Source organism: Hyperoodon ampullatus (assembly GCF_949752795.1).
Source record: "Hyperoodon ampullatus genome assembly, chromosome: 7".
Taxonomy (NCBI): domain Eukaryota; kingdom Metazoa; phylum Chordata; class Mammalia; order Artiodactyla; family Ziphiidae; genus Hyperoodon; species Hyperoodon ampullatus.
The window spans coordinates 34,166,226-34,194,219 of NC_136920.1; the positions used below are offsets into that span (position 1 = coordinate 34,166,226).

At 38.9% G+C, this 27,994-nt stretch overlaps 1 protein-coding gene across 1 annotated transcript in view; it reads right to left on the bottom strand.

Annotated features, from left to right (window-relative positions):
* Positions 1-27,213, bottom strand: part of BBOX1 (gamma-butyrobetaine hydroxylase 1) — a gene marked incomplete at both ends in the record, with an annotated part of 76,259 nt that extends 49,046 nt beyond the window's left edge. The window contains 3 exons of the mRNA XM_079708378.1: positions 5,936-6,134; positions 25,658-25,772; positions 26,995-27,213. Coding sequence (XP_079564504.1) covers positions 5,936-6,134; positions 25,658-25,772; positions 26,995-27,213 — 533 coding nt within the window. The remainder of the gene's footprint in view (positions 1-5,935; positions 6,135-25,657; positions 25,773-26,994) is intronic.
* Positions 27,214-27,994: the final 781 nt, after the last annotated feature.

Consider the following 27,994-nt stretch of genomic DNA (forward strand, 5'->3'; position numbering starts at 1 on the left):
TAATACACAATATTAATGGCAAACACTAAAAAATATGATGTTGAACCCTCCTCTCCCACCCCATCTCTGTGTCACACACACACACACACACACACACACACACACACACACACACACACATATATAAATAGTAATACCCTGACCTCACCAGTTAATTTAGTTGTCCAACTAATAAGAGAAGAAATTCTCAGGTTATGCTTTTGCCTTTTTAGGGAAGAGCACGTGAACTTCTCATTGTTGTCTTAATTACAGTCTCAAAATATGATAACTAACAAATATTACTACAACCCAGCAAACTAACAGTAGTGATATTTTACAACACAGTAGTTTATTTTCTTTCACACTGCATGCATTATCCCTAAAAGTGGAAACTTCCACAGGAAACAGAAATTGCCTAACTAGATATTAGGAATATATGGGAGAGAAGGGAATTTCCACCTCTCTTTCTGGATGGGCGGTTCAGAATGCAAAACTGGCTCCTAGGATGAGTAGTAAAGTACTTATTTTGTTTTCTTGTAATGCCTGGGCATGGGGATGTGGCGCTGGGAGTGATCTCAGAGAGCTGAGGTTGGGAGAGGGGTTCTCTCCCTTAAAACTGCAGAGGCTACCAGATCAAGGGAGGATGTAGCAGGGATGGTGGTTGGAACACAGGAGGGGGAAGATTAATAGGTCAAGCAACTAGGGCACGAAAGGCCAAAAAGCAGTCAAAATCAGAGGAGGACTTGGAACAGGTTGTTTGTAGACAGGATAAAGGAGATGGAAAAGTGAGGGAGATGCATGCAAGAAAGAAGGTGTTAAGTTGGAAGGGAGGAAAGCAATCTGAGCAACGTGAGAAAGGAACTATGGCTGTAGTTGTTCCCCATCAACTCTCTTTGGTGGATAAAATGGTTTGCATCTAAGTTGGGCTAGCTTGAGATGGGGAGGAGGAGCTGTATGGAATTATATAGTCATAATTAAATATGTATGTAGTAATGTCACACCTATTTATACAGTGGTAGCCTGTGTAAGTTTAAGGAGTCTGGTTTCATTCTCTCTATTTGCCATATTGATAGCTGAATATCACCCCATCTTCACCATGCTTTCACCAGGCTGGGAGAGTATCACCCTTCAGCTATGTGCTATCTTTTATTTACTGTTGGCATGTATTGACTATCTTGTTCCCTCATTTGTAATGCCAAAAGTCCAGGGGTACTATACAGTTTGTTCCTTGGTTTTATGGAATATTTATTGTTCCAGATGATCTAGATGAAGTCAACTCAACTCTTTATATTCACTCATATACAGCAATCACCAAAGATAGTTTTCCATAAAGTAGAAACCCAGATCTAGTTCAGAACAAAATGCCTGGCATGGTGCCTTGCATGTGGTAAAGTATTCAAGGAATGGTTGTTGTATGGATGAGTAAGATGACAATACCACCGACCAGGACATTCTCTTTTATTGACAGTGATTGTACTTTCTATAAGGTTTACTCTGTAGGATGAATTGTCGAATGCATTATTCTAACTTGCATTCAGTCATTGAAGATGGCAGTGGAGTGTAGTTAACAATGACTATTTCCCATTGGGTTAAATTATGTCATAAAATTCAGATATTTTGTTCAATAAAGAAATGATCCAGAAAGCTATTTTTATTACTTTTGTGGGGGCAGGGTGTGGTCAGGGATATGGGATGAGGCTTTTGGCCTCATTCTGTAAAAACTACATTGTTCCAAGTCAAAGGTTTAAATCCTCCTGAAAAGGTCATCTTTTTACATACTGCTCCACATGTATATGTATTTGACAAAATTGACAATGGAGGTTTCTTTACCAACTCTTATTCTTTTCTCCCAGGAAATATTTCATCATTAAGGCAGTAAGGTTACTGAGCATTTCATATGGCTACATGAAAAAATATTGCCTAGATGATGCACTGTCAAAAAATGACAAGTATCTGAGAAAATACAGCTGTGGAAAATGATGTAAACATTTATCCTCAAAGCTATTGCCATTTTGATTTAGTAGGTGAACATAATTTTATAATATGAAATGCTCTAATAATTATTGCATTTGTCAGCTGCTTTATAGTCTTTTAAAAACTAGGTGTGAATTTATTCATTATACATTTATTCCTTGCCTACCATATGCTAAAACTACAGAAAGTTCTGGAATCTACTGTTTTTGTTTATCCAACCAACAATCTAACAATGCAGATGGCAGCCAAAACCCCAAAATAGTCATTATAATTCTCACTTTAGACCCACGCCGTTTAAATTCTCTAAACTAATAACCCTATTCGAATGGAAAAGTACTAGGTTAGTTTCCCAAGGCAAGCGTGTGTGAAGTAGCACCAAGCTATTATTGTTTTTGGCATCTAAGCAAGAGCGGAAACCAGGCTCCTTGAAAAATCTATCCGGAAAACAAAGTTTACCTTTAACATTCCCCACTTTCCTTTCTCTGTCCCTCTCCTATTCCTGGCATTATTATTATTGCCTTCATTATTTATTGCCTTCATTTATTCTTTCCGTTCACTCACTCACCAACTAGTTATTTTTCAAACAAGAGTAAGGCCAGGGCTTCCCTGGTGGCGTAGTGGTTGAGAATCTACCTGCCAATGGAGGGGACACGGGTTCGAGCCCTGGTCTGGGAAGATCCCACATGCCGCGGAGCAACTAAGCCCGTGAGCCACAACTACTGAGCCTGCGCATCTGGAGCCTGTGCTCCGCAACAAGAGAGGCTGCGACAGTGACAGGCCCGTGCACCACGATGAAGAGTGGCCCCCACTTGCCATAACTAGAGAAAGCCCTCGCACAGAAACGAAGACCCAACACAGCAAAAATAAATAAATAAATAAATAAGAGTAAGGCCAGTGGAGAAACAAAGATATAAAAGGGAGAGACCCTGTCTAAGGCAGCTACTGATTCTGTTCTAAAGTCATGTCCAGGCATTACCACAGTACAAAGAAGAACATGACAAGTGCCATTTAGTCTACATAATTGTGAGAGTTCAGAGGATGTAAAGAAACCAAGCTCCATACCACCTGTGACCTGCCTTCTCTTGAACTACCCTTCCTCTCAACCAGAGGCTTATGACCTTTGCTGCAAATGAGTATCTCCTGAAGTGTTTCTAAAATTCCTGATACCCAGGCCAAATCCAAGGCCTGTTAAAAAAATATTTCTGGAGATGGGACCCAGATGTCAGTATTTTTTAAATTGGTTATTCCACTGTGCAGCCTAGGTTGAGAAACATTGTCTTAAATATCTCCCTTTTTTTAAATCTCATGTTACCCTAACAACAGTATAGAAAAGGCAAGTAACTTCGGGGAAAATATTCACTTTTCTCATTCTGTTGATAAAACCCCCCCAACAAGTAAGCAAACAAACAAAATCAAAGTTACAACAACAACAACAACAACAAAACCATTCTCATCGTTAAGTTCTTGAGGTAGGGAATTAGAAATTACCAAAAAAAAATTAAAAATTAAAAAAAGAGATCTTGGCAATCATTGGTGGAAGAAGCAGTAAGGTGGAAAAAAAGGCATTTTCTGGAGTGTGGTATAGTTTGAGAGATTTAGGGAAGAAATGTGATCAACTGCTGAAGGTGAAATTGTGTAGGTAAACTATGTGGTCAGATGCAAAGATCTTGGACAAAGGGAATGGAAGAGTAGTAGGAAGTCTGATTTTTTTTGACAACAAACCTTTAGTATTCATTCCAATAAATTTCACAATATTAGATCAGTGGCCAAATTATTAAGCCTTTTTTAGGATTTGTAACAACAAAACAAAATAAAACACAAGTCATAAATCAGGACTAAGAATCTGACCCTTAATGTGATGGATGGGGGTGGAAGTTAGGGAACCATAACAAAGAGCCCCAAATTTGGCCACTGTAATAAAACTGTGAAATGTGTTGGCATCAGTGCAAAAAGTCTGTTGTCAGCAAATAAAAATGAAGTAAAAGAACTTAGAAGATATTTGAAGTGTTCTGTTTACCTCCAGCACCCTAAAGCATCTTTTCCATGTTTTTCCTTCATACTATGATTGATAGTGAGGTAGTTTAGAAAGCCCAGGGATGGGGCAGACACAGATTCCAACTCTGGTTCCTTGTTTACTATCTGTGGAAACTTGGGTTTATACTTTAATTCTCTGGGCTTCAGCTTCCTCATTAGTGAACTCAGGGATAATATCTATTCCAGAATGTTGTGAAAAATAAATAGAGAGAAAATAATACAGTTGGGGCTCTTAATAATTTCAAGACTCTTCCTCTTTCCTTTGTCTGCTGTTGCTGCTGTAATCTGTTAAGGCAGCTTAAATTCTTACAGATGTAGGGGAGATAAAAATGTTGTATGACACAAACTCGCTAATGGTAAAAGTTTGTTCTTGGGATGGGGGTGGGGACTGGGTCATCCAAGCCTAAACATGATAGAGTCTTCTACCATGAATAAACATGCTCAAATCATTGGAGGCAAGTGACTGAATATTTTTGACCTTCTGTTTACCTACAGACGAGGTCTTGCTCTAGATTAGCAAACCTAAGGGCAAAGTCAAAGGTTAGCAGGGCTCTTGCAGGTCTGAGGTGGGAGTTGGGGGCAGAATTCGTGAAATTGGAGAGTGAGAATATGCTCTCTTCAGGTCTCAGCCTTTTCTTACATCCAGCAGGTTGCTGGCAAGCAGGGGTTTAAGCTCAGTTTTTGCTACGTTTGATTTTTCAAGAAAAGTCAACTCCATATTTAATGTAAAAGCTCCCAGTTTTTAAATGTTGATTCCATTTTTTTTCAACATCATGTGAGCCAAACAAAACACATCTGAATACTGCCCATGTGCTACCAGTTTGCAAACTTTGCATTTTGCAGGTCCTTTTCACTTTTTAGTGCCCTCTACTCTGAGCCCAAGAATAAGTGTCTCCATCGCAAATGACAGGCTCACCCTAAAGATTAGAAATACAGTCGTACCCCCACTTCCAGGTAGTGTTTCCTGTTGCTAGTGTTTTCTTATCCATAATTAATGTTACCTCCCAGGCAATTCTTATGCAAACAGGCTCTTGTTCCAAAGTTAAAATCAATTGTATTTCCTGTTACTTGCTAAAGTGTGTAGACTTAATTTTCTGCATATTAGCTTTATTTAAAACATCTGGTGGCTGGTTTCATTTCCCCAGGGCCCAACCTAATTTTGTGCCAACTCTTGGGAGGTAAAACTTTAATAAACGTTCACATTTGTAAAGCTGAATATTTTTTAAAAGGCTTAGAGAAACAGTCTTCTATCCCACTTGGTATGGACTGAATTGTGTCCTCCCCAAATTAATACGATGAAACACTAAACTTCAATGTGACTACATTCGGAGAAAGGACCTTTAAGGAGGTGATTAGGGTTAAATGAAATCTTTTTTTTTTTTTTTTTTTTTTTGACCAGGGATTGAACCTGGGCCCTCTCCAGTGAGAGCATGGAGTCCTAACCACTGGACTGCCAGGGAATTCCCGATTAAATGAAATCTTAAGGATGGGGCCCTAATCCAATAGGACTGGTGTCCTTATAAGAAGAGGAAGAGATAACAGGAGTGCAGGTACCCTGAGGAAAGGTCATGTGAAGGTACAGTGAGAAAGTGACCAACTGCAAGTCAGGAAGAGAACGCTCACCAAGAACCAAACCTGCCAGCACCCTGATCTTGGACTTCTGGCCTTCAGAACTGTGAGGAAATAAACTTTTGTTGTTTAAGCCACCCAGTCTATGGTATTCTGTTGTGCGGCCCTAGCAAATTAATCCTCGACCTTTAACTATCCTGTCTTTGGCAACTGACCTCATTCCAGTCATTCTCAGAGAAATCCCACTTTTAGATTCTCATCTGACTTCCTGTCAAGACATTGTGGAAATTTCTATATCATTAATCAAAAGAGTCCCCTGTCTGGAAAGTATATCAAATCCTATATATAATGGCAGAATACCAATTATTTGGTGACTCACCCATAAAATGTGAGATAAAGGAAACCAATCCTTTTCCCAAGTTTTAAAACTTCTCCTCGTTTTTCAGATGCTCCCGTGAGTCGCACTATGCCGACTTTCTTGAGCCTGGAGAGCCACCTGTATGCATGCTCATCATCTTTTAAAACATCTTCAAAATCCAGAGTAGGTAGCTGGAACTCTGAGCCCCAGTACTGACATTCTGTGAATTAAGAAAAAGAAGAAACCAGATGGGATTGCACTGTTTTTAACATACAGTGAGAACCTCAGAGAAGGGACTAGTTCATGGAAGCTGACCTTTGTTCTATCATGGAATTGATTAAATTTCAGTCATATTAGAAATGCCCAAGTTACCAGCTCTTCTTCCCTGGACCCAAGCCAGTCTACTCTATGCTTTCTGCCTACAATTGTGGAAGACCCATGACAGGTATTCACTATAGCACATTTGTCAAGAGAATGTTGTTTAGCTTGCGATGGCTCCTGATACAGAGATCCTTAGGGCTTCTCTGCCTGGACATTGTTTAGAAATAGCCTTGAAATATTGTGTATTTTAACAGCCAAGTTATATTGCTCAATTCCAAATAGAGATAAAATCAGAATCATGTGCTAGAACAGCTTATGCCTATCCCTGGGGGTCGGGGTGAGAAGTGTTTGCCATGGTAGGAACTGCTCCTTCTTCCTCTTATTTTACCTGATAAGAAGCTTTCTCTAGGGTCAACTTGTTCACAGGAGTCAGCAAAAACTGTCCATGGGGAGGAAAAGATGAAAGTTGTGCTCATGGCACACACAAACACTTTGGTGACAATACCACATGAGATAAAGTCAAATACCTTTCTTTGTTTTCTGATTCCTCATGATTTATGGCTCATAAAAATGTTTACTTGAAAAAACAGAAAGGAAAACAAATGTAGAAAATAATTTGCTTACAAACCAGACTCTCTCAAAGAAGGTAGAACACAGAGGAAACATAATTTTTTCAAGGAAAATAACTCAGATATTAACAATTACATTCAGCAAAGACCACTCTAGCTAATCCACTTGATTTCTTCATTTTGGGGGAAAGAATTTGCCTTAGGAAGGCAAGCCTTCCTAACAAGTGACAGAATTAGGTCTTATGATCTCAAAATCATCCTATGCAATGCCTCCCTTTTCTAACTGGGAAATATATGTCATGTTACAGAAAACAACGCCAGAGCCTCCAATTTAAGACAAAAGATTGGGTCAGTGTTCCCTTGTAGTAGTTGTAAATTGGGAATCATTTCTTCTTTGATGTCAGCATGTCTGTTTCTGCAGAACCAAGGATTTCTTAGGAGTCAGATGTTGGTTTAGTAGTAGCAAAGATACTTACAGGTGCAGGAAGCCACTTCCTGATCTCCCATCAGCGAGTTGCATGAGGACATTCACAGAGATGAGCAGGTGTGTATCAGGGCGGGGAGGGGGGGGAGAACTAATCATATTATAAACACATATATTGCCAAAGTTTGCGTAATATTGCATAATGCATAATGAGGCAGAATTTTCAGGACCTAAATTGCAAACTCTAAATGAGTCCTCCCTAGTGGCTGCATTCATTATTTTGGACAATGTTAATATTCTTCAGTATTGAATACATTCCAGGTGACTTACTGTATCTTCTCAGGAAGTCGAGTTTATATTCAGCCACTGGTTCCTAATTTTTGTTTTAACTCTTCTCTTTGTGGGACTAACCGTAACTGAAAGAACTATAGCTGTTCCTGCTCCTTTTTTTTTCAGTGTTTCTTATCAAGTACTTTTAGAGAAAAAACTTAGAATTTACTATTAAACCAAGTCAGCTTGGCAAAGAGAAGCATCTCAGTACATGGGCCAGAGCAATTTGGCTAAAGCGATAACAATGGGGTGTGAAGGGTTTGGGATATAATCATAATTTTTTTTGGAGGGTGGATGGTGTAAAATACAGGTTCTTTGTCTTCCTTGATTCTATTAGCTACCCAATAATTATTTGTTGGTTTATTTTTTCAATAAGTCTAATATTTTACCATGTCGTTAGACACTGTGATAGGCAGTAGGTTTTCAGGAACTCATAGTCTATGGGAGACTTGGACAAGGAAACTGACAATTAAAACATAATATGCATTTCTCTAATGATTTGCATATTGTGTTTTAAACACCAGTCAGAATGGCCATCATCAAAAAATCTAGAAACAATAAATGCTGGAGAGGGTGTGGAGTAAAGGGAACACTCTTGCACTGCTGGTGGGAATGTGAATTGGTACAGCCACTATGGAGAACAGTATGGAGGTTCCTTAAAAAACTACAAATAGAACTACCATAAGACCCAGCAATCCCACTACTGGGCATATATCCAGAGAAAACCATAATTCAAAAAGAGTCATGTATCACAATGTTCATTGCAGCTCTGTTTACAATAACCCGGAGATGGAAACAACCTAAGTGTCCATCATCGGATAAATGGATAAAGAAGATGTGGCACATATATACAATGGAATATTACTCAGCCATAAAAAGAAACGAAATTGAGCTATTTGTAATGAGGTGGATGGACCTAGAGTCTGTCATACAGAGTGAAGTAAGTCAGAAAGAGAAAGACAAATACCATATGCCAACACATATATATGGAATTTAAGAAAAAAAATGGTCATGAAGAACCTAGGGGTAAGACAGGAATAAAGACACAGACCTACTAGAGAATGGACTTGAGGATATGGGGAGGGGGAAGGGTAAGCTGTGACAAAGCGAGAGAGTGGCATGGACATGTATACACTATCAAATGTAAAATAGATAGCTAGTGGGAAGCAGCCACATAGCACAGGGAGATCAGCTCAGTGCTTTGTGACCATCTAGAGGGGTGGGATAAGGAAAGTGGGAGGGAGGGAGACTCAAGAGGGAAGAGATATGGGAACATATGTATATGTATAACTGATTCACTTTGTTATAAAGCAGAAAGTAACACACCATTGTAAAGCAATTATACTCCAATAAAGATGTTAAAAAAAAAAACCACTGGAAAGATTCGAAACACTGAGAAAAAAATAACATAATATGGTAGATGCTATAGTTGAAGTACGTTCAGGATACCATGGAGATATCAGATCTTCTGATCCTTTACCTAATGCTCCTTCTACGATGCCAGCTGCTCTTTTATATGCATGAAGTTCCTCAGGTCTGTCCCTCATGCCTCAACTATTTCTTCTGAAATCAAAGTTGGTTTTATGGGCCCAGCGCGGTTCTGCTGCACTACTCTGCTCTGTAATAAGAGTTGGCTTTATATGAAAGAACTTTTGTTCAAAGAGGCAATCTATTCGACTTTGTTTTGAATATTGGATTATATGGTTGTTTGCTTTGCCACTCCCATTTGCCCATTTCATTTACAGTCTCCAGATTGTAATATCTGATACTAATCAAAAAGGTCTGTGAAAAGAAGGTGATACATATCATAAATATTGCTTATTGGCTACTTAGCTAGAAAAGTCAGTTGGCTTCCAGTTAAGAGAAGAATTTCCTGGGCAAAATATCAGTGTTAACGACATAATAAATCACTATCTCCTCTTTCCAAAGCTTACACCTATGTAGACTACACCCAAAAACTTAAAAAACATTGAAAACAGCTTTAAGCTTGTTGAGCCCCAAATGAAAGTTATAGGTCCATAGAGTATTAGAGGTAGATGAGAGGTGGAGACTCATCTTGCATTTTCACATTGGCTTTAGGATTTCCCATCACCATGGGTTCTTATTATTGAATAAAAAGATCATCTAGACTACAGCTGAGGATTCTCCTAGTTCTTGGGCACTGTGATGATCTGGCCAAGGGCAAACTTTTCATTCCTGTGTAGACTGTTAGATGGATTAGATATGATCTACATGGCCATCTATAGCAATGTGTTGTCTTTATTACAAAGGGTTAAGTAATTAATTGATGAGCCTTTGTTATAATATTTAAAAGAAAAAAATTTTTGCCCTATTGAGAGCAAACCAGACTGGAGAGATAGTATGGTCTAGACTGCAATATTGTCAGATAGAACAGATGAAGGAAATATTCTCTATCTGTACCATCCAGAATCATAGCTGCTAATAACATGTGGCTATCAAGACTTGGCATGTGGCTAGTGGAACGAAGGAACTAAATATTTTCCTTCATTTAATTCAAACTGATTTAAATTTAAACTTAAATAGCCACATATCACTGATACTGTATGAAACAGGACATGAATAGAATAAAGAACATGGAGCTAAAGAGGCCTGGGTTTGAGTCATTGTCTTGCTTCTTACCAGCTTGTTTCCTTATCTTTTCGCTGATCCTCCATCTCTTAATTTATAAAATAACCATACTTATATTTACCTTGCAGATCATATGTTGACCATGCAATGAGATTATGCAAGGAGCTTGGTACAGTGCCTGACACATAGTAGACTAATAATAATAATAATAATAATAATAATAATATAATAGTTAATATTTGCTGAATACTTCCTAGGTGTCAGGCACAGTGCTAGGTGCTCTCCATACCTTATTTCTTTTAATGTCCGTAATAAATATATGCGATAGATGCTTTCAGCATTCCCATGTTACAGAGAAGGGAACAGAGATCCAAGTCTTTCAGCTAATGATTTGCAGAGCTAGTTAGGCAAATTCAGGTGACTAATTCCAAAGTCTGTAATTTCAACAACTACACAGAAAATAAACATTTAATGCCTTGAAATACTGTTGTTACATGTATTCTTAAGTCCTATGTCTGAATGTCCACAGCTTATTCTATCCCCTACAAAGGAAATCTACTTTCTAGATGAAAAAGAAAGCAGGGCAAATTACAATTAGGAACACTCTGTCTGGACATGTTCAAGCATGAGTGTTTAAAGATAAACCTTGGTTCCCAGTCAGGACTTTTTTTCTTTCTTTCTTTCTTTTTTTTTTTTTTGCAGTACATGGGCCTCTCACTGTTGTGGCCTCTCCCGTTGTGGAGCACAGGCTCCGGACGCACAGGCTCAGCGGCCATGGCTCACGGGCCCAGCCACTCCGTGGCATGTGGGATCCTCCCGGACCGGGGCACGAACCCGTGTCCCCTGCATCGGCAGGCAGACTCAACCACTGCGCCACCAGGGAAGCCCTCCTAGTTAGGATTTTAAATGCAGAAAAAGCTTTATGACTAGGTTTCATGGCACAACTCTTTGACAGCATTGCTATTCATTGCTTTTGTGAAATGAACCAAGGCTTAAAAATCAGCTAGCTTCTTTTTTTTAATTTATGCCAGTATATGTCAGTGATCCATGCCAGTCTGGTTTTACTTAAGGCCTTTATCACTTTCCAGAGAGTTTTAGTGACAGTGTAGCAGGGAAATGTAATAAATAGAGATGGAAAAAACACTTTCACAAGATGTAAATATTTTCAAAACTTTTGTAGTTTGAGCATTTTGTGGATTCAAGAAGGCTCTGTTAAGGGCACACACTATATACATCTATATATAATTATAGCATATTTTAATGAATTTTTGTTCCTACATGAGTCATTTTCCCATTATAGAATAACACACACACACACACACACACACACACACACTCTCAAACACGCATGCACATACACACACGATAGTCTTTGTTTTAAAACTACAAAATGAGTTAGATTCTTTTAATAAATTTGTTACTCTTTACACGTGTAAAATTAACCATATTCACACAAAGACTCAGTATAAAACTCAGTATAAGGCTGTTCATATCATACATAGCATAGTCTGTACTATACATAATTTCAAATTCATAGGATTTTACAATCAGGGGTTGGTCACAATACCTTTTAAATTCTACAGAGTTTACAGTTTTCCAACTATAGCTCCTATTTTGGTGTACCTTGGCAGGAGCTTTGAAAAAATCAGTGACCAAGGGCCACAACCCATCACAGGATCTGTGTCCTAATACGAGCCACTCACAGACTCAGTTATGCCAATTGTGACTTTCAGAGACAGCACTGTGACTAGCCAGTTTCCAAATTCATCAAAACATCCCTGATATAAAATACTCCAATTTTCCGGGCAAAATAACCTACATCTTCTTAATAAATCCACGAGTAAGATCATTCTATGATTTCTGTACAGAAACTTTGCCATTGAAAAAGTAATTTAGTAGCATTTTCCCAGTCCCCCCCCGACCCCAGCTGCAAAACTTCACTACTGGGGACCATAAGAAAACATGCTGACCTAGAGTAAATCATTTGTTAGGTGAATACATTAAAAGAAAATTTAAATTTCACACTTGGGTCTGGAAACATAAACAGTATGGAAAATGACGGAATATTTAAGGCATGAACCACCCTTTCTAATTTAACTTATGGACTTACTAATAAATACTTCCTTGAACATGTGCTTCACACATCATAAAATTTATGAACAGGCTACATGCTGGCTTTCAAGACACCATTTGTACAAGGCTTCCTTTTCAGGGTTAAGCCTCACATTCCTGGATCCTGAGTTGTATTTCAAAAAAGGAAAAGACACAAAGAAGCTCTTCAGTTAAAGATTCATGAGTACAGCATGCAGGGTTGCAATGTGTTATTTCAAGAGTTTAGGACCTTCTGTCTATCTGCACCGAACTGTGCTGTTGGCTCTGAAACAGCTCATCTCATGGGCTGATGATCAGCTGATTGCTTACTATCTTTCCCTATAAAGATCCTGCAGGGGCCCAGCCATAATCAAAATCTGACCCCCAGATTTTGGGACTTTGATTCTCTTCTCTGTATCAATGACATCCTGCCCTCTTTGGAAATTCTTTTACCTCTTGTCTAGTGAACTCGACACACCTTTCAAAATTCTGGTCACTTGTCCTTTTTTAGATTGAGATTTTCCAGAAGCTGACCTTGAGATGAGGATTTGAATGCAATTTTACTAAGGAGTCTCCCTGGAGGCACCAATAGGAGATGGGTTAGTGAGAAAGGGAAGGGGGCCTCTGGAGGGTGTTTCAATGAACGGGTTACTGCTTTTGCAGCTGGGGCTCAGCACTGCTGGACCTCATGGCAACACTGTAGACTATACTCAGATACAGAGTTGTCCCACCCAGGGGCAATGAAGCTGAGATGCAGAGGCCACCCACACCTACCCCTTATTGGTTGAGAGCTGCTTCTGGGTGTTCACTCCTTGATCTTTCTGGCCTTCCCTGTGTGTTAGCCAAGCATGTTCCCTCAGGCAGAGAGAACCCTCCAGGAGCTTGGCAATCTTGCAATAGCAAACTGTTGGCAAGTATGGGAAGAGTGCTGAGGAGGTCTGATGGGGCAGTGACAGCCTCTGCAATGCCCTCCTTCAGGATCTCCAAGACTGGGTTAGATGGCTATCTTCTGTGATCCCCAGCACCAATATGCACCTCAGTCCCTGTGCTCACCACCTTATGCTGAAAGGATCTTTCACTTACTCCACATGTATTTGCCGAAAGTCTGGCTATGCGAAAGAGGTTGCATTGGTGAATAAAAATAGATGTGATTGCTGCCTTTGGGATGGAAAAAGTGAATAAACAACGAAGCAAACAAATAAATACATAAAAATAAACGTTGTAGCAAGTGTTGTGGGCGTAACGAATGGGGTATATTGACAAATAATCATTGGGAGTGGGATGGAGAACTTATTTGTTTAGACATGACGGATAAGAAAGGTGTAACTGAAAAGAAGCTGTTTAAGCCACATCCTGAGAGGTGAGAGAAGCCAGTCACTCAAAGGGTAGGGAAAGTGTCTAACAAGGAAAGACAGTAGGAAGAGGGGGTGATCTCTTAGCTTGTTGGAGGAACTCAAAGTCACTGAAGCTAGGACCCATGAGACAAAGGGGTGGGTGTTGCAGATGAAGGGAAAAAGTAAGCAAGTGTGGGTCAGGCAGGTCCTTATCTTTCTCTCTCTGCCACTGGACTGTATGATCCTTGCAAACTATAGAGATCCTGTTGCTTATCTTTATTTCCTCACCACTGTTGCCCCCTTACTCTTCCTCCCCCTGGTATATAGCCTAGGGCTTGCACCCAGTAGATTTTCAGAAAACTGCTATGTTCTGTATCCTAAACAAATCTTTGCTTATTTCTTAATGATGACTGCAAACAAGAAGCAACCCCTGAAAAATGAGTGTTTGAGCACACTTTAGTATTTTAAAAGATGGAGAAATCCATTAAACCTTTCCTCTAGGTGATAATCTCACCAAACTTGAAAAGTCTCCCTGAGGATGTTCAAAAGATGTTTCTAAACAAGTTTACGTTGTTTGAAAGAAGAGAAACACATTTTTGTTTTGAACTATTAAGTACCCGGTAATATATATATGCTCAGCTCTATGACAAGAGTGACAATTTAGTTGGAAAAAACAAGAACTCATGAAATAATGAAGCAGCACTAAAGGGGAGTGTGTGAAAAACATTTGAAAAAATGAGAGTGAACACTTATTGGGCATTTGTAATTCCAGGCACCCTTCTAAGCACTTCATATGGAGTGATCCCTGTAATCCGCACAACAACCCCATAATAGAGGTTCTGTATTATTCCCCCTTTATAGATTAGACAGGCGTCAGGATCATACCTAAGTTATGCAACATCACACAGTTAATATATGTCAGAGCTGGGATACCCACACAACTCTGGATATTCAGAAAAATATTTGTCAAGGGATAACAAGCACCAAAGGATGTTGAGAAGGGAGATTATTATCTCAGACTTCATTGGAATTGGCAGGACTAACAGAAAGTTCAGTTTTACCCTCTGTCCTTGTTGTGACTATCCCCTCTGACATCTCTTAAAAGGTTACAGAACACCCTCTTGATGGCTTTTAATTCCAGAGCACACATCTCTCTATGGCACAGCCCATCCTGGTTCCAGATGGCTCCAATCAACACAATCTTCTTCCTTATGCAGAGGCACATCTAGCTCTGTCACCTTCTTTTAGGCACTAATTCTGTGCTCCAGAATCACACAGAATATGGCAGTCTTGGAGATGTGTATAAAGACAGGCACTGAGCTAAGTTTTTCTTTCCAAGGCTAAATAGTCTCTTTCTCTCCCATATTTTTCATGTTTTATGGCTCCTAAGCCCTGCACTATGCTCTCTGCTCTCCTCTGGATGATGCTTTCAAGTTTGCTGATGTCCCACAGCAGCCTGGGCATCTCAGATCAGACATAATACTATAGGCGTGCCGGCATGGTGGGCTCGCTACTACATTTTTATTCAGGCAGCCTAAATCTAATTAACCTTGTTTTGGCAGTCTCAAGTCTGTTGATGCATATTAACTTTTCGGTCAACCAGAATGTGTAAGAATTCCTCCTCAGCCAAGTTTCCAAAGCTAGTTCACTGAGAACATACTAAGCACATAGAGAGTTGAGGATGTAGGTCCAAGTTTTAGTATATGTGCTGCCAAAGCGAGGTCAAGGATGCGGGTCCAATTTGATGGGGACTTTGTGTCAAAATTCATCACTCAAGGTTTGAAGGTGACAGATGTGGATTCAAATCTGAATTCTGATACTTTCCGTCTACATGACCTTCAGAAAGTGATACTCTCAGTTCAATTTCTTCATCTGGAAAATACAGAGTTAAACAACCTGCAGGGTTGTTGGGAAATTTAAACGAGATGACACCTAGAAAGAACTTGACATTGTATACTTAATTAAATCTGAACTTGACCCAGAGCAGCTGAACATGGCTGGAGGAAAACATACCATGATGAGCGATTTTATTGCACACCCATTAATCTATAGTTAACTCTATCTTGTGCTCCCCTAGCTGACTGTTTCTCACGTTCCCTGTCCTCAAACTTCCCACACTTCCTCCTCCTATTCATGCTTAGCTGATAACTTTGCTTCCCATTTCAGTAAAAAATTAGAAGGACTCCGAAGAGACTTCCATACACCCCATTGCCACATCGACCAACATGCCTGTGCCCAAGTCCTTATGGCCACTTGACTTAATGTAGATAAATTTGTAAATTTTGCGATCTCTTTCTCTACCAAAATGTAAACTCCTTACAGATAAAGTCTACCTCTGTTTTGTTCATCACTGCATTCCCAGTACCTAGAACAGCGGCTGGTACATAGCTGACACTCATGAAGTACTTGCTGAATAAATATAATGCATGGAAGATGTTCAATAAATGGTACCTGTTATTAATATTAGCTATTTCGCTGGATTCCAATTGTCTAGTGGGGATGACAGTCAAATACACCGACATTGACTCTTCAGTGCAATAATTGCAGCGACACAAAAAGAGTAGCTGGCACAAATTGCTGCAAGCACATAGAAGAGGTGGAGGATAGAAAGGCATTCAATAAAGCAGATGTTCTTCAGTCAAATCTTGTCTCTGTTACTTCTTTGCCTCTGATTTTGGACTAGTTACTTACTTTTATCAGCCTTATTTTCCTCATGTGTAAACTGGTTACAATGATAGTGCCTTTGTAACTTTGTTGCTAGGATTAAATAGAGTAATACATATTAAGCATTGAGCTCTGTGCCTGGCATATAGCAATGCTTTAAAAATATGAAGAAGGAAGACTGGCAAAGGAGTAGGGGAAGAGGAAGGGGAGGAAGAGGGCGTATGCTGTTGGTAGTTCAGATGGAGGGTTGGTGGTGGAGGTAGTGAGATGTGGATGGATTCTGGATTGTTTGGTAATAGGGCTAGTAGATTTTCTTGACACATTGTGTGTGTAGCTTGTATAAGGGATAATGAGGAGTCTAGGATGGTCCTGCTGCCTGAGAGATGGAGTTGCCATCAACTGAGATGGGAAAGACTGTGTGTGAAACAGGATTACCTAAGACCATCTGCTCCCATCAGAGGATTCACATTTTCTCTGGTTTTCCTCATTCTTTCTTATTGCTCCAAGTAAATCACTTTATACATCTCCTTTTTGGTTGTCCATCATATATTGTGCTTGACCAATTTATTCTGGGCTAGAAACTTCCATCATGTCTCAGTGAAGTTAGAGTTGAGAGACTGCTTCCTCCTTACATGAGCACATTGTTCTCTTTAGATACCTTTCCTCTATCTTCCTTATTCATATTATCTGTTTTCTATATGGTGATGAGACTGTATCTAGATGGGTCTGGAATTTTTTTCATCCAAGTATCTAGGTTTGTGCATGAAATATATCTACTAAGTGCTGGTATTTTCATCTGTAGTGATCCTTAACTAACTAGTAGATAACTCACCACTTTTCCCCAAGTTTGCTGATCATCCCAGCTTCAGTAAACATTTTTACAGCACTGATTTGAATTAGGGTCATAGCTGACCAGCCTTTTCATTGTCTTCCTTAGTATTATTTAAAGGAAACTATCCGTCAGGTAGGTAAAAATTTGGCCCATACTTCAAACCAATGTCTGAATAACTAAAATCCTTTTCGTGGCAATAATTCACATCTGAGTCACTCTCAAGTGTCTAATAGGGATTATAACATGATTATTCATCAAGTAAGGGGAACTCACGCATAAGAGGTGATCATGCCACTGTTGTTTCTCTCTCCTGTCCTTACCTAAATGCTCTTTACTCTGCTATGTTCGTGGCTCTCTAAGTAGAAGGAGAAGGGAAGGGAAAGGACCTAACAGGGTTTGAGCATCCACAGTGTGGCAGGCAAAGTACTTACATTTTTCCATTTATTCTTCACATCCTGGAGCTAAGAGGCATTGCCTCTTTTACATATGGAAAAAGTGAGAGTCAGATCATTTATGACACTAGGTCAAGTTCACAGAGAAGAAAGTCAAAGCCCCTCTGCTGACTCTAAAGCTGTTCTCCTTTCAAAACACTGTGTTGTTTCACGGGGGGAAGCGCTTTCCTAGCAGACCACATTCTTTCACTTCTTCTCCTAACAAATTCTAACAAAATTCTTTTAGAAAAAAATATATGCTTCCATTGTTACATTATAGCTCTGCATTTTAGTGTTACCAGTGAAATTATGTCAATTTCTTGGGCTTTCTATTTTGTAGTTTGACTTGGGGATAAATATAAATATAGGGTAGGTTGGTAAAGGGCTTCTTTGGGATGTGAGTTGGACCTTGTAGGATGGAAAGGTGAAGTTTGGCCAGACCGAAAGAATAGAATAAGTGATCTGAGAAACTAGGAGTTTGGACAAAATTAAGAATCCACATGCTTGCTGAGGGGGCACTACATTGTGGGATGATTAGAAAGTCCCAGGGAAGACTTTGGACTTTATTGTGCTGCAGTGAAACACCAGAGCCAGGGGGGAAGAAAGATGACGGTGGGCATCGGGAAGATTACCCTGCAGAGTTGTGCATGCTGGGAGTGAACACAGAGGCCATGTTATTTCAGTAATTCAAGTGTGAGATAATAAAAGGCTTCAGCTAAGTTGTTGGCAAGAAGGACAACCTATACAACATTTTCCCCCTAAAATCTTTTCAATGTCAGTCTTCTCTGGGCAAACAGGTGATGTGCATGGAAGCTTGACAGCTAATGGAAAAAAGGAGAAAGAATTTTACTAATAGAATTCTACATTTTTTCATTTCCTTTGTTTCATTGAACAGTAAACATATACTGTTCAAGAAGTTCAAGAAGTCTCTCAAGGCTGTTCTCTGTAGTTATTTACAACTGCTTTCAAGGGAAACTTGTGAAGATTAAGTGAGTTAATATGTAAAGTGAGTCATTGTTTTTCTCTCAACATGGCGTTACTCAAGGTGATAAGTAGGTACCATCATGCAGTTAAAGATTTAGGGGCATAGACAGGTTAAGTAAATTGCTCAAGATCACAGACCTAGAAAGAACTAAGTTCAAGAGCACTTTTAATTTCAGTGCTACACTGCTCTTTTGATTAAGAGCAAAGTTACAGATTGAGAAATATATATAATTTTGAGGAAAAGAATAAAGTTAGAGAATTCATTCAATGGAGCAGTGATTAAAAATTATTTACCTAATTTGCTCAGCTAGATATTATGCAAATACACAGAATGGGTAAATAGCAACATCAAAATTCTTTTTAAAAATCAATTTTTTTCCTACAGGGATAGAAAACTTTAAAAAGAAATTAAAAATCAATTTTTTCCATGGGCATATTTGAAAGTTTGGGACTGGAATCTTAAGGAAGAAATTTAAGTATGATGAAGATATCTACTATCTCAAAACTATAGTTGTTCTGCTGTGTTCTGTCATCTTGAAGAACAAAGTAAAACCAGAAGTGAGAAGTAATTGTTCATAACTTATGTGTAGGTTTGGTAAAAGTGAAGCTAGCATATAAAGCAATCCAACTTTACTTCTTGAAATTGCCACACTTTGGAATTTTCTAAATTTATAAATTCTGAATTTGCAGTCCAATTGCCAATGTTATAAAACTTATTCCTGAGCTGCAAAAAAAGTAAGTCTTGTTTGTGAGAAATGGAAGTTCTTCACTCACTGAAAAAAAGCCCACTCTACCCTGTTTGAAAAGAAAAAGGAAGGAAAATAAATAAATTTACTTTAGTGTAACTCTAGAAAATTACTTTTCCAAGAATTAAAAAAGTTAGTATATTTTTCTTAATTTTTTTTTTTCCTTTTTGCGGTACGCGGGCCTCTCACTGTTGTGGCCTCTCCCGTTGCGGAGCACAAGCTCCGGACACGCAGGCTCAGTGGCCATGGCTCATGGGCCCAGCTGCTCTGTGGCATGTGGGATCTTCCCGGACAGGGGCACGAACCTATGTCCCCTGCATCAGCAGGCGGACTCTCAACCACTGAGCCACCAGGGAAGCCCTTTCTTAATTTTTGATGTGGTAAGTATACTGAAAAAATATGAAAAGGGAATACAACATAATAATTCTTCCTTAAAATAGATTTGTTTTAGGTTCTCAAAAATATCCTCAAACTTTTTCAAGTCTTTTAAAGATATCAGCTTTTGAAGACACCAGATTTTCAAAATACTATTTCACACTAACGTTGGATGATGGCATGATACTTTGTTTTATGAAGTTGTTAAGTAATAAAAAATGATTTTTTAAAAAGAATATAATGTTTTGGGCTTCCCTGGTGGCGCAGTGGTTGAGAGTCCGCCTGCCGATGCAGGGGACACGGGTTCGTGCCCCGGTCTGGGAAGATCCCACATGCTGCGGAGCGGCTAGGCCCGTGAGCCATGGCCGCTGAGCCTGCGCGTCCGGAGCCTGTGCTCCGCAACAGGAGAGGCCACAACAGTGAGAGGCCTGCGTACCGCAAAAAAAAAAAAAAAAAAAAAAAAAAGAATATAATGTTTCTTACCTAAAAATTATATTTAAAAAAGTAATAGATGTAGTACACAGGCCTTTTTTCCCCCAATATTTCTGTAATGTATCTAGTTGTAAAATAGACATCTTTAATATTGGGTTGGACAAAAAGTTCGTTCAGGTTTTCCATAACATCTTACGAAAACCCGAACAAACTTTTTGGTCAACCCAATACTTATCTCTGAGTATGTGGTTATGTATTTTCTAATTGGAGGTATGGATGGATATGAGAAAAGGCAAAAGAAAAAGGATCTGACCTAGAGTTTACAAGTGGAATCAAAAACTAGGCAGATGGCTGTGGGAACAACCTGCAGATTCGGCGCCTCTGCTGGGTACACAGCAGAGCAGGGTACTTCCCAGGCTGTGAATCTCCCATCTTGGACTCACTGACTCACAGCCCATGGAGGGATATTAGACCCTTTACATATTACGCCCACATTTACCAAGTACAATGCAGAAACTGAGTGGGATAAATGATATGTAATTCAGAAAAGAACAAGACACATTGGAAGACATCACTATGGCACAGAGAAAAAGTGAAGCAAAATATGCATTTGTAAACTCACAAGCATTTAAGATACTTGTATTCATTTCATCAAAACCCCAAAGACATTTCTCTGAAAGTCAATAGGTTCATTTCACATATGGCAGGCAAAGTAGAATAGAGACTGGCTTCTTAAACTTACGAAGACTTTGAACCATTCTCCCACCTGTGCATCAGACAGTGTGAGCCTGGATGACCTCAGGGAAGGAATTTTTATAAGGTCTTTCTTGGGAAGGGAATGTATTTTGATACATGACATGGTGAGTTGATTGCTCTAATGCAGCTGATTTAACAGAGCTCTTCTGAAGCCATTCTGACCTGGCAGTTCTGATACAGTTGGAACATCCTAAGGCAGCTTGAAACAAACAAACCCCCAGTCCTTTTTATAATTACCAAGTAATACGTGAAAAAATTCCCTCACCCATCCCTGACATGCATTGCAGATTCCCACCTCTAGGGGTTTAAGAAAGGGAGAAGGATGGGGCAAAGCTTAGGGACATGGATGAAATATTACATGGGAGTTAGGCATGTTTATTGTGTACATTACTTGTTAATTTTTTTCAAAGATAGTGATTTTTTCTCTTGTGGAAAATTTCTGTAAAATTAGCCTAGGTACCAAATCAATTCTGTTCTTTGCACTATAATAGAAAGCTTCATCTTCAAGGAAACACATGCCCTCTGTAAGAAAGGCGAAGCTCTGTTTTTTGGGTTTTTTTTTTCACCATGTGCAAGGCACAGAGATCTTAGAGGGACCTTATATCTCCTTGAGAGTTTTCACCCCTCTTGTAGCATATTCCTTTTGAAACAAAGAAGGGAGTCATAGCTATGTACCGAAGGGTTGTAGTCTGATAAAGTACACAGGTGAAGACTTGCTCTGCTAAAGTGGGGCATATCGAAACAAGGGGAAATATCCTTTTCTGACTGTGCAATGTACTCACTCCCTGCACTGCTGAGAAAACTGAGCAGACTCCTTCCATAGAACAAAAGATTTTCTTCAAATTACCACATTTTAAATCTCAATTTACAATGACAAATACTACTGATGTCAGAGAATAATATACAAGCATTTCAGTACCAGTTCAAGGAGATAGATAGGAAAACAAGCATTCATTCTGCCTCTGAGTGTTAATAAGAAGAACAGATATTTAGGTTCATATATATAAGATCATGCTATGTATTGATTTTTTTCCCATTTTAGTCGTATCAATTTTATTTTGGGAATTTTGCATCATGAAGTTAGTCACAAAAAATGAGTGTATAATTATGTAAATTTCACATGGAGGCTAAAATACAATTATATTAAAAAATCTTCATATTGCCAATGTTTTATTAAAGTCTTCCATTTCATCCACCTATCTGGAAACACTCACATGCAAGGCTTCAACAGTCTGGTTTTAAATTGGTAGAGATTAGAGGGCCAGCAACTTCCTGTCCTCCAGGTCAGTATATGTTTCTCTTGAGTACAAATTCTATCCCCATCCTCTCTGCTACTTCCCTAGTTTAAGTTCTTAATGGCTCTTACAGGACAATTTCTAGGCCATGCTATGGTTACCCTGCTCCCAGGCACTCCCCACGCCAATCCATCCAGCACAGATGACCATGACGAAGACCTTTCTACAACACAGAACTGATCACTTCACCGTCTTTAGTAAGATAAGTACAAACCAAGAACCAAAGGGGTACACTGGAGGCAGAGAGAATGCATCAAGAGAAAAAGGAAGCTACGAAGACATTCACAACCTTGTAGGCATTTACGAAATTATATACATTTGGTAAAAATCAGAAAGCTACAACTCTGAAAATATAAAATGCATCCTAATGAAAATAAGTAAAGCAATCTTCTCAAGCTTATAAAGACCTTAAACTCATTTCTGTAGAATTTTAGGAAGAGAATCAGCCTGGGAAACTAATGGAAGGAAACATACTTGACCTCTGTGCTGAGCAAACTTCCTTGCCTAAGGGTTTAGGGCTGAGCTTCTTAGTAGGGTACTTAAGCCACTTCCTTCCTTGTTGCCTAACAATTTTAACTTCACCCATATTTTAAACTAATTGCAGTTTCCTACACCTACCCTGCCCTTTTATGCTTCTCTGATTTTCTACATACCCTTTTCTCTGTTGAGAATTTCCTTTCCTTCTATCTTTGTCTGACAGACCCTTCAAAACCCAGCTCAAGTATTAGCTCTTATTTGAGTCCCATTTCCTTGTTTCTTCAGTCCTTCTACATTCTAATTAACCTTCTATGCATACTTTCATGTACTTAAAATGATGTACTATACTTATTTTTTTCCATGGCTAGTGTCCCCTCCTAGACTGGATAAATCCTTTAGGGCAGAATCCATGTCTTTTTAAAACTTGGTATTTCCTTACAGCTTCCCACACAAGATAGGTGCACGATATACGTGCAGTTGAATAGAAATTTATGATGGAATGATTGTTACCCATGCCTTCTTTCCAGCTGTGGCTGTCCCATGACAAGAGTTTTTTCTTGCTCGTGTTTTTTTCATTTTTGAGTTCAACATCTAGTGCCAAGCGAAGATCAAGGAAAAGTGATCTGCATCTTGACGCCAGATTTTTAAGTCTTTCCTCACTCTAAGGAAAGAGCAGCAGAGGAAACATTGCCACTGAGGACTAAAAACAAAATTCTTTGACAAATGTAACTGAGTTTGTTTACTTGTTCTGAGTATGAATGTTTGAAAATATGCAATGGCAGGGAAATAAGGTGTCAAATTCTACAGGCAAAAAGCCATAGAAGCAATATTTCAAAAATGGTCCATTAATTTCTTCTTTCACCTACCAGTTGCACAGCTTGAGAATATATTTTCAAAATCTGATCTTGTTTTAAACCATTAAAATAGTTTCCAGTCCTCCTTATATTATTCATGATTGCAGCCTGTCAGTGTGACTAGTTTTTTCCACTGTTTAACTGAATGTAGTATCATTTCCATCCTGCTACTGCCTGATAGTACTGAGAAATGTAAGCTATAAAACTGAACCTGTCGAGAAATATTAATGGAGGGGGTAGCCATATACTTTTACAATGCTTAGAAGCATAAGCTGTAATAATAAAAAGTTGGTTTTTATTCCCTGAAAATAATCAAAAGAAGAACTCAAAGGAAATTAAAGTAAAATCCAACGGGATTACAAAGTTAGGGCAGAGTTAAGGAAAAATATTTTGAGTACCAGAAGAAATCTAAAATAAATAAAAAGTAATAATATACTTGTGATATTACTATTTGACCCAGACAGTTGTCACTCAGTTTTGTAATTGAAGACTCTTTGAAGAATCTAGTAAAGCACTCACTGGGGGAAGGCAGGAAAAACATCTTTCCCTGGATATCCATCTGGATTCTACCAGCTAGCTGGACTAGATAAAGAGGAAAATGGATTCCTGGTGGTTTAGACAGAAAGCACTAGAGCAAAACATTGTCAGTTGTCAGAATGTTGAGATTAAGAGAATGGAGGAAGCTAGCTCTTGATAAGACTGGAGTATGCTTGAACAGGAAGGGGACCACGTCATACCCTATTGATAACCATGGGACAAGGTGAAGCTGTGGGGCTCAAGTTGGCTATTTAGTAACATCTCCACACCCAGTAAACTGTTGTAAGTCTAACATTGAAAACCATGCAGTTACCATACACGTCTGAGAATTTCAGATTTGAAAGGAGTAAGGTAAAATCTCTATCTTGGTGTATGACCCAGAAATCCCAGAAGAGGTGTGTATAAAATCCAGCAAGGCTGGTCAGTTGCCCAAAGGGACAGTGGCCCAATATATCTGGTAAACAGTGGAAAAGAATGTTCAGGGAAAGTTGGCTTGTTAGTGTGTTTGTAGAAGCCAAGGTTCTAGTAAATACATATGAATCAGCATGTTTTCAGAATTTGAAAACATGAATTTGTGGGCCTTTGACCCACATCATATGACACAAGTCTTCAAAATACAGAGAGAGCAAAGTATTAATACTTCCCACTTCTCCCCAGCACCTCTGTTTGAGCTGTATTACTGTGTCTCTCCAAAAATCGTATTTAAAAATTAACTTTTAATCTATATTAACTATTTACTTTGTCTCTCAGATCAAAAATTAAGTCTTCTTCATAGAGAACAGACTCATAGTTGCCAAGGGGGAAGTGGAGGAAGGATGGAGTGGGAGTTTGGGGTTAGCAGATACAAACTATTATGTATAGGATGGATAAGCAAGCAACAAGGCCCTTCCGTATAGCACAGGGAACTATATTCAATATCCTGTGATAAACCATAATGGAAAAGAATATAAAAAAGAATGTATATATATATGTATAACTGAACCACTTTGCTGTAGAGCAGAAATTAACACAACATTGTAAATCAACTATACGTCAATAAAAAAAGAAAAAAGACTGAAAGGAAATTAAAAAAAAAAAACCAACAAAGAATAAAATCTTCCTTTTTGACCGAATCTGTTTACTGGAGATTTTCTGAATGTTTCTGTGTTCACAGATTCCCTTGGGATTCAGATAAACTCTCCCCAAGCAATTTGCTGTGCACAAGCCTGACACACACACACACACGCTCACATGAACACACACACACGCTCACATGCACACTCAGTGTTGTCAATGTTGTGTATATCATTTCATGAGGTTCATAAATCACATAGTTTTATCTGATGCCAGATTAGGAATTTTTGCCTTGTTGATTCTGTGTGGTTCTGGCCTTAGATAAAATTATTAAGGGCAAGTCTGCCTCTGGTTCATCCTGCTGCTTCGCAGGGAACACTTGTGGAGTGTCTATGGTGTGCCAGTTTTTGTGTTAGATGGCGAGGATAAATATTTGCTGCATTTCTTTTCTTTCTGTCTCTTTAGAATGTCTAGAACTGCTCTATGTTTCTTTCCATCTCTACCTACATGATCTGTGTTGGTAAATCATTAAACATTCCACATAAATTACAATAATATTTTAACCAAAGCACAAGGGTTTTAATTTGCTTCTGAGCAAATTGCTTACCGGACAAGTTTTAAAGGACATTGAAGACCATAGCAAGGTTACCTGGCAAAAACAATTCTCTCTGGAGCTTTTCTCTGGCCTGCAGTGAAAAGCATCTTTTCTTCAGCCAGTCAGCTTCATATTCACTGTAGTGGTCGTTTGGCCACGTGATATGAACCTTATAATACAGAAAGCAAATATCACGTAAACGTATATTATGCTTCTATGTACTTTGGTTCTCCACTCTTGCTGTTTCTGAATGTTATTTAAGGTTATCAGGGAATCTAATTAGCCCTTGCTCTTTTTTCTTTCTATTTTTTAACTTATATACTCACAGGCATAGAATAAGCTTTTGGAAAACAAGGAAACTGAAAGCCAAGGGGATACAGCTGAGATCTGAGGCCCTTTAACTATCACAAAGATATAAAACCTGGCTAGATCTGAGTTCTTGTTCTATATTCTGAAAACCTGTGGTCCTTAAACTTTCTGTGATGACTTGAAGTTAGAGATCAATTAATATTCCTGCCAAGAGTGTCAGAAATAGTAATGATGATGATGAGGCAGATAATAATAGTAAGAATAACACCATTTTGAGTGTACACTATACAATGAGCACTATAAATATAACCCACTTAGTCCTCATACAACTTGAGGGAGAAGCAATAACTAATATTCACATCTTTCAAGTGAGCAAAGTAAGAGGAAATAACATGTCTAAGGTCCCACAGCTAGCAAGCTGTGAACCCTGGGGGTAAAGTCCTTAATTCGAGATGGAGACAGGAGTGGGAGACGATGACCTTGCTGGTCACACTTGCTCTTCTGATAACTATCTTAGCAAATTTGGAAAAGAGAAACACAGGGTGAGGCCACATCTAGTTTGTGGTTTTGAGAGCTATGCTCTCAGGAATCCCATACAAAGCCTTACACATTTACTCACGAATTTGACTAAAAATATTCATCAATACAAGTTTTTGAGTGCTCACCATATGCCAGCCACATGCTAAGATTTTTATCCGTATTAGCTCATTGAATCTTCACACCATCTCTAGGAACAAATTTTGTTAGTATCCCTCATTTCTAGATGAGTAAACTGAAGCCCAGGGGCATTCCTTTTATTAGAGACATAGTTTGATTGTGCCTTCAAGGCTGCCACTCACTGAAGGAAGAATGAACAACACTGTACATTTTATTAAAATAATAGCAGCAGTAATAAAAATAGTAATAATAATAGCAGAAGCTTCCATTTAGTGAGCATGTGGACTTTGCACCAAGGACTATGCAATCACGGTTTTATATATAAAATATGACCAAATAAAATATAATTCATTATGTAAATTATTGGAGACTAGTTCCTTTATTTAAGTTGAGAGAGAAGGCAGAGATAATTTAGAGATGGTTACCTTTTTCCTGTCAAACGTCAAGCCTTTGATACCGATGTTCACATCAAGAGCTTCGATGAGAAGTTTCCGTGCTTTTGCAGAATCCAGGTAGCAGTCAGGACACTGACAGTTGTCCCTCAGCCACACAGCGGGGTAGACAGACTCTACACCATCTTGCCAGAGGATTCGCATCAAATGAGCCCCATCCAGCGCTTCTGCCTTTTGGATGGCACAGTGCATGTTTCTGGTCCTTGAGGGTAAATCTTGTCAGCTACCTGCTATGACAAATCAGTGTTAAAAGGACTCTCAGGAAGATCGGCTCTGAACTTGACTTCAATTCAAATGGACTCTGGCTTCTGCTATTTGCTTGAGTTTGTGGTTTCACTTATCTATGCTAGGACCTTTGTTCTGATGAGAGTATTTCATGAGCTGTAAACAGAAACACAGTGACTAAAAGTAAACAAGATAAACATGCTGAGTCAGGATCCAGATGAAAAGAATTCCTTGTTTTTCTCACAGTAATCTTAGATAATAAGTTCAGAACCAATGACACAGGCACTTTTATGTTTACATAAAAGCTCTGGAAATTTTTTAAAGGAGAAAAATACTCCACAAATTGAAAGTGTAATCATACCTGTGCTATTTTAACTATTTGCCCAAGTACACTGGCTCCAGCCAAACTAAATATTTTCTATCGTTCAACCTCCATACTTTCAAATCTCAGTTCCTCAGCTCATTCTGTCCCCATTGCTTGGGATGACCTTTCACAAACTTTTCTTTTCATGAGCCAACCTATCTGTATCCAGATGATCTGACAAATAGAGGCTTAAATAAGCAAGGAATTTATTTTTCTTGTGTGAAAAGAAGTCCCAACATGACTGTCCAGTAATGGTAATGTGATTTCACAGAACCATGGGAAGCCCAGGCTACTGGTAGATTTTCTCCTTCTACTTCTTGCCTCATGTTTGCAAAATGACTGCTGCATCACCGATACCACATCTACATTCCAGAGGGGAAGAAG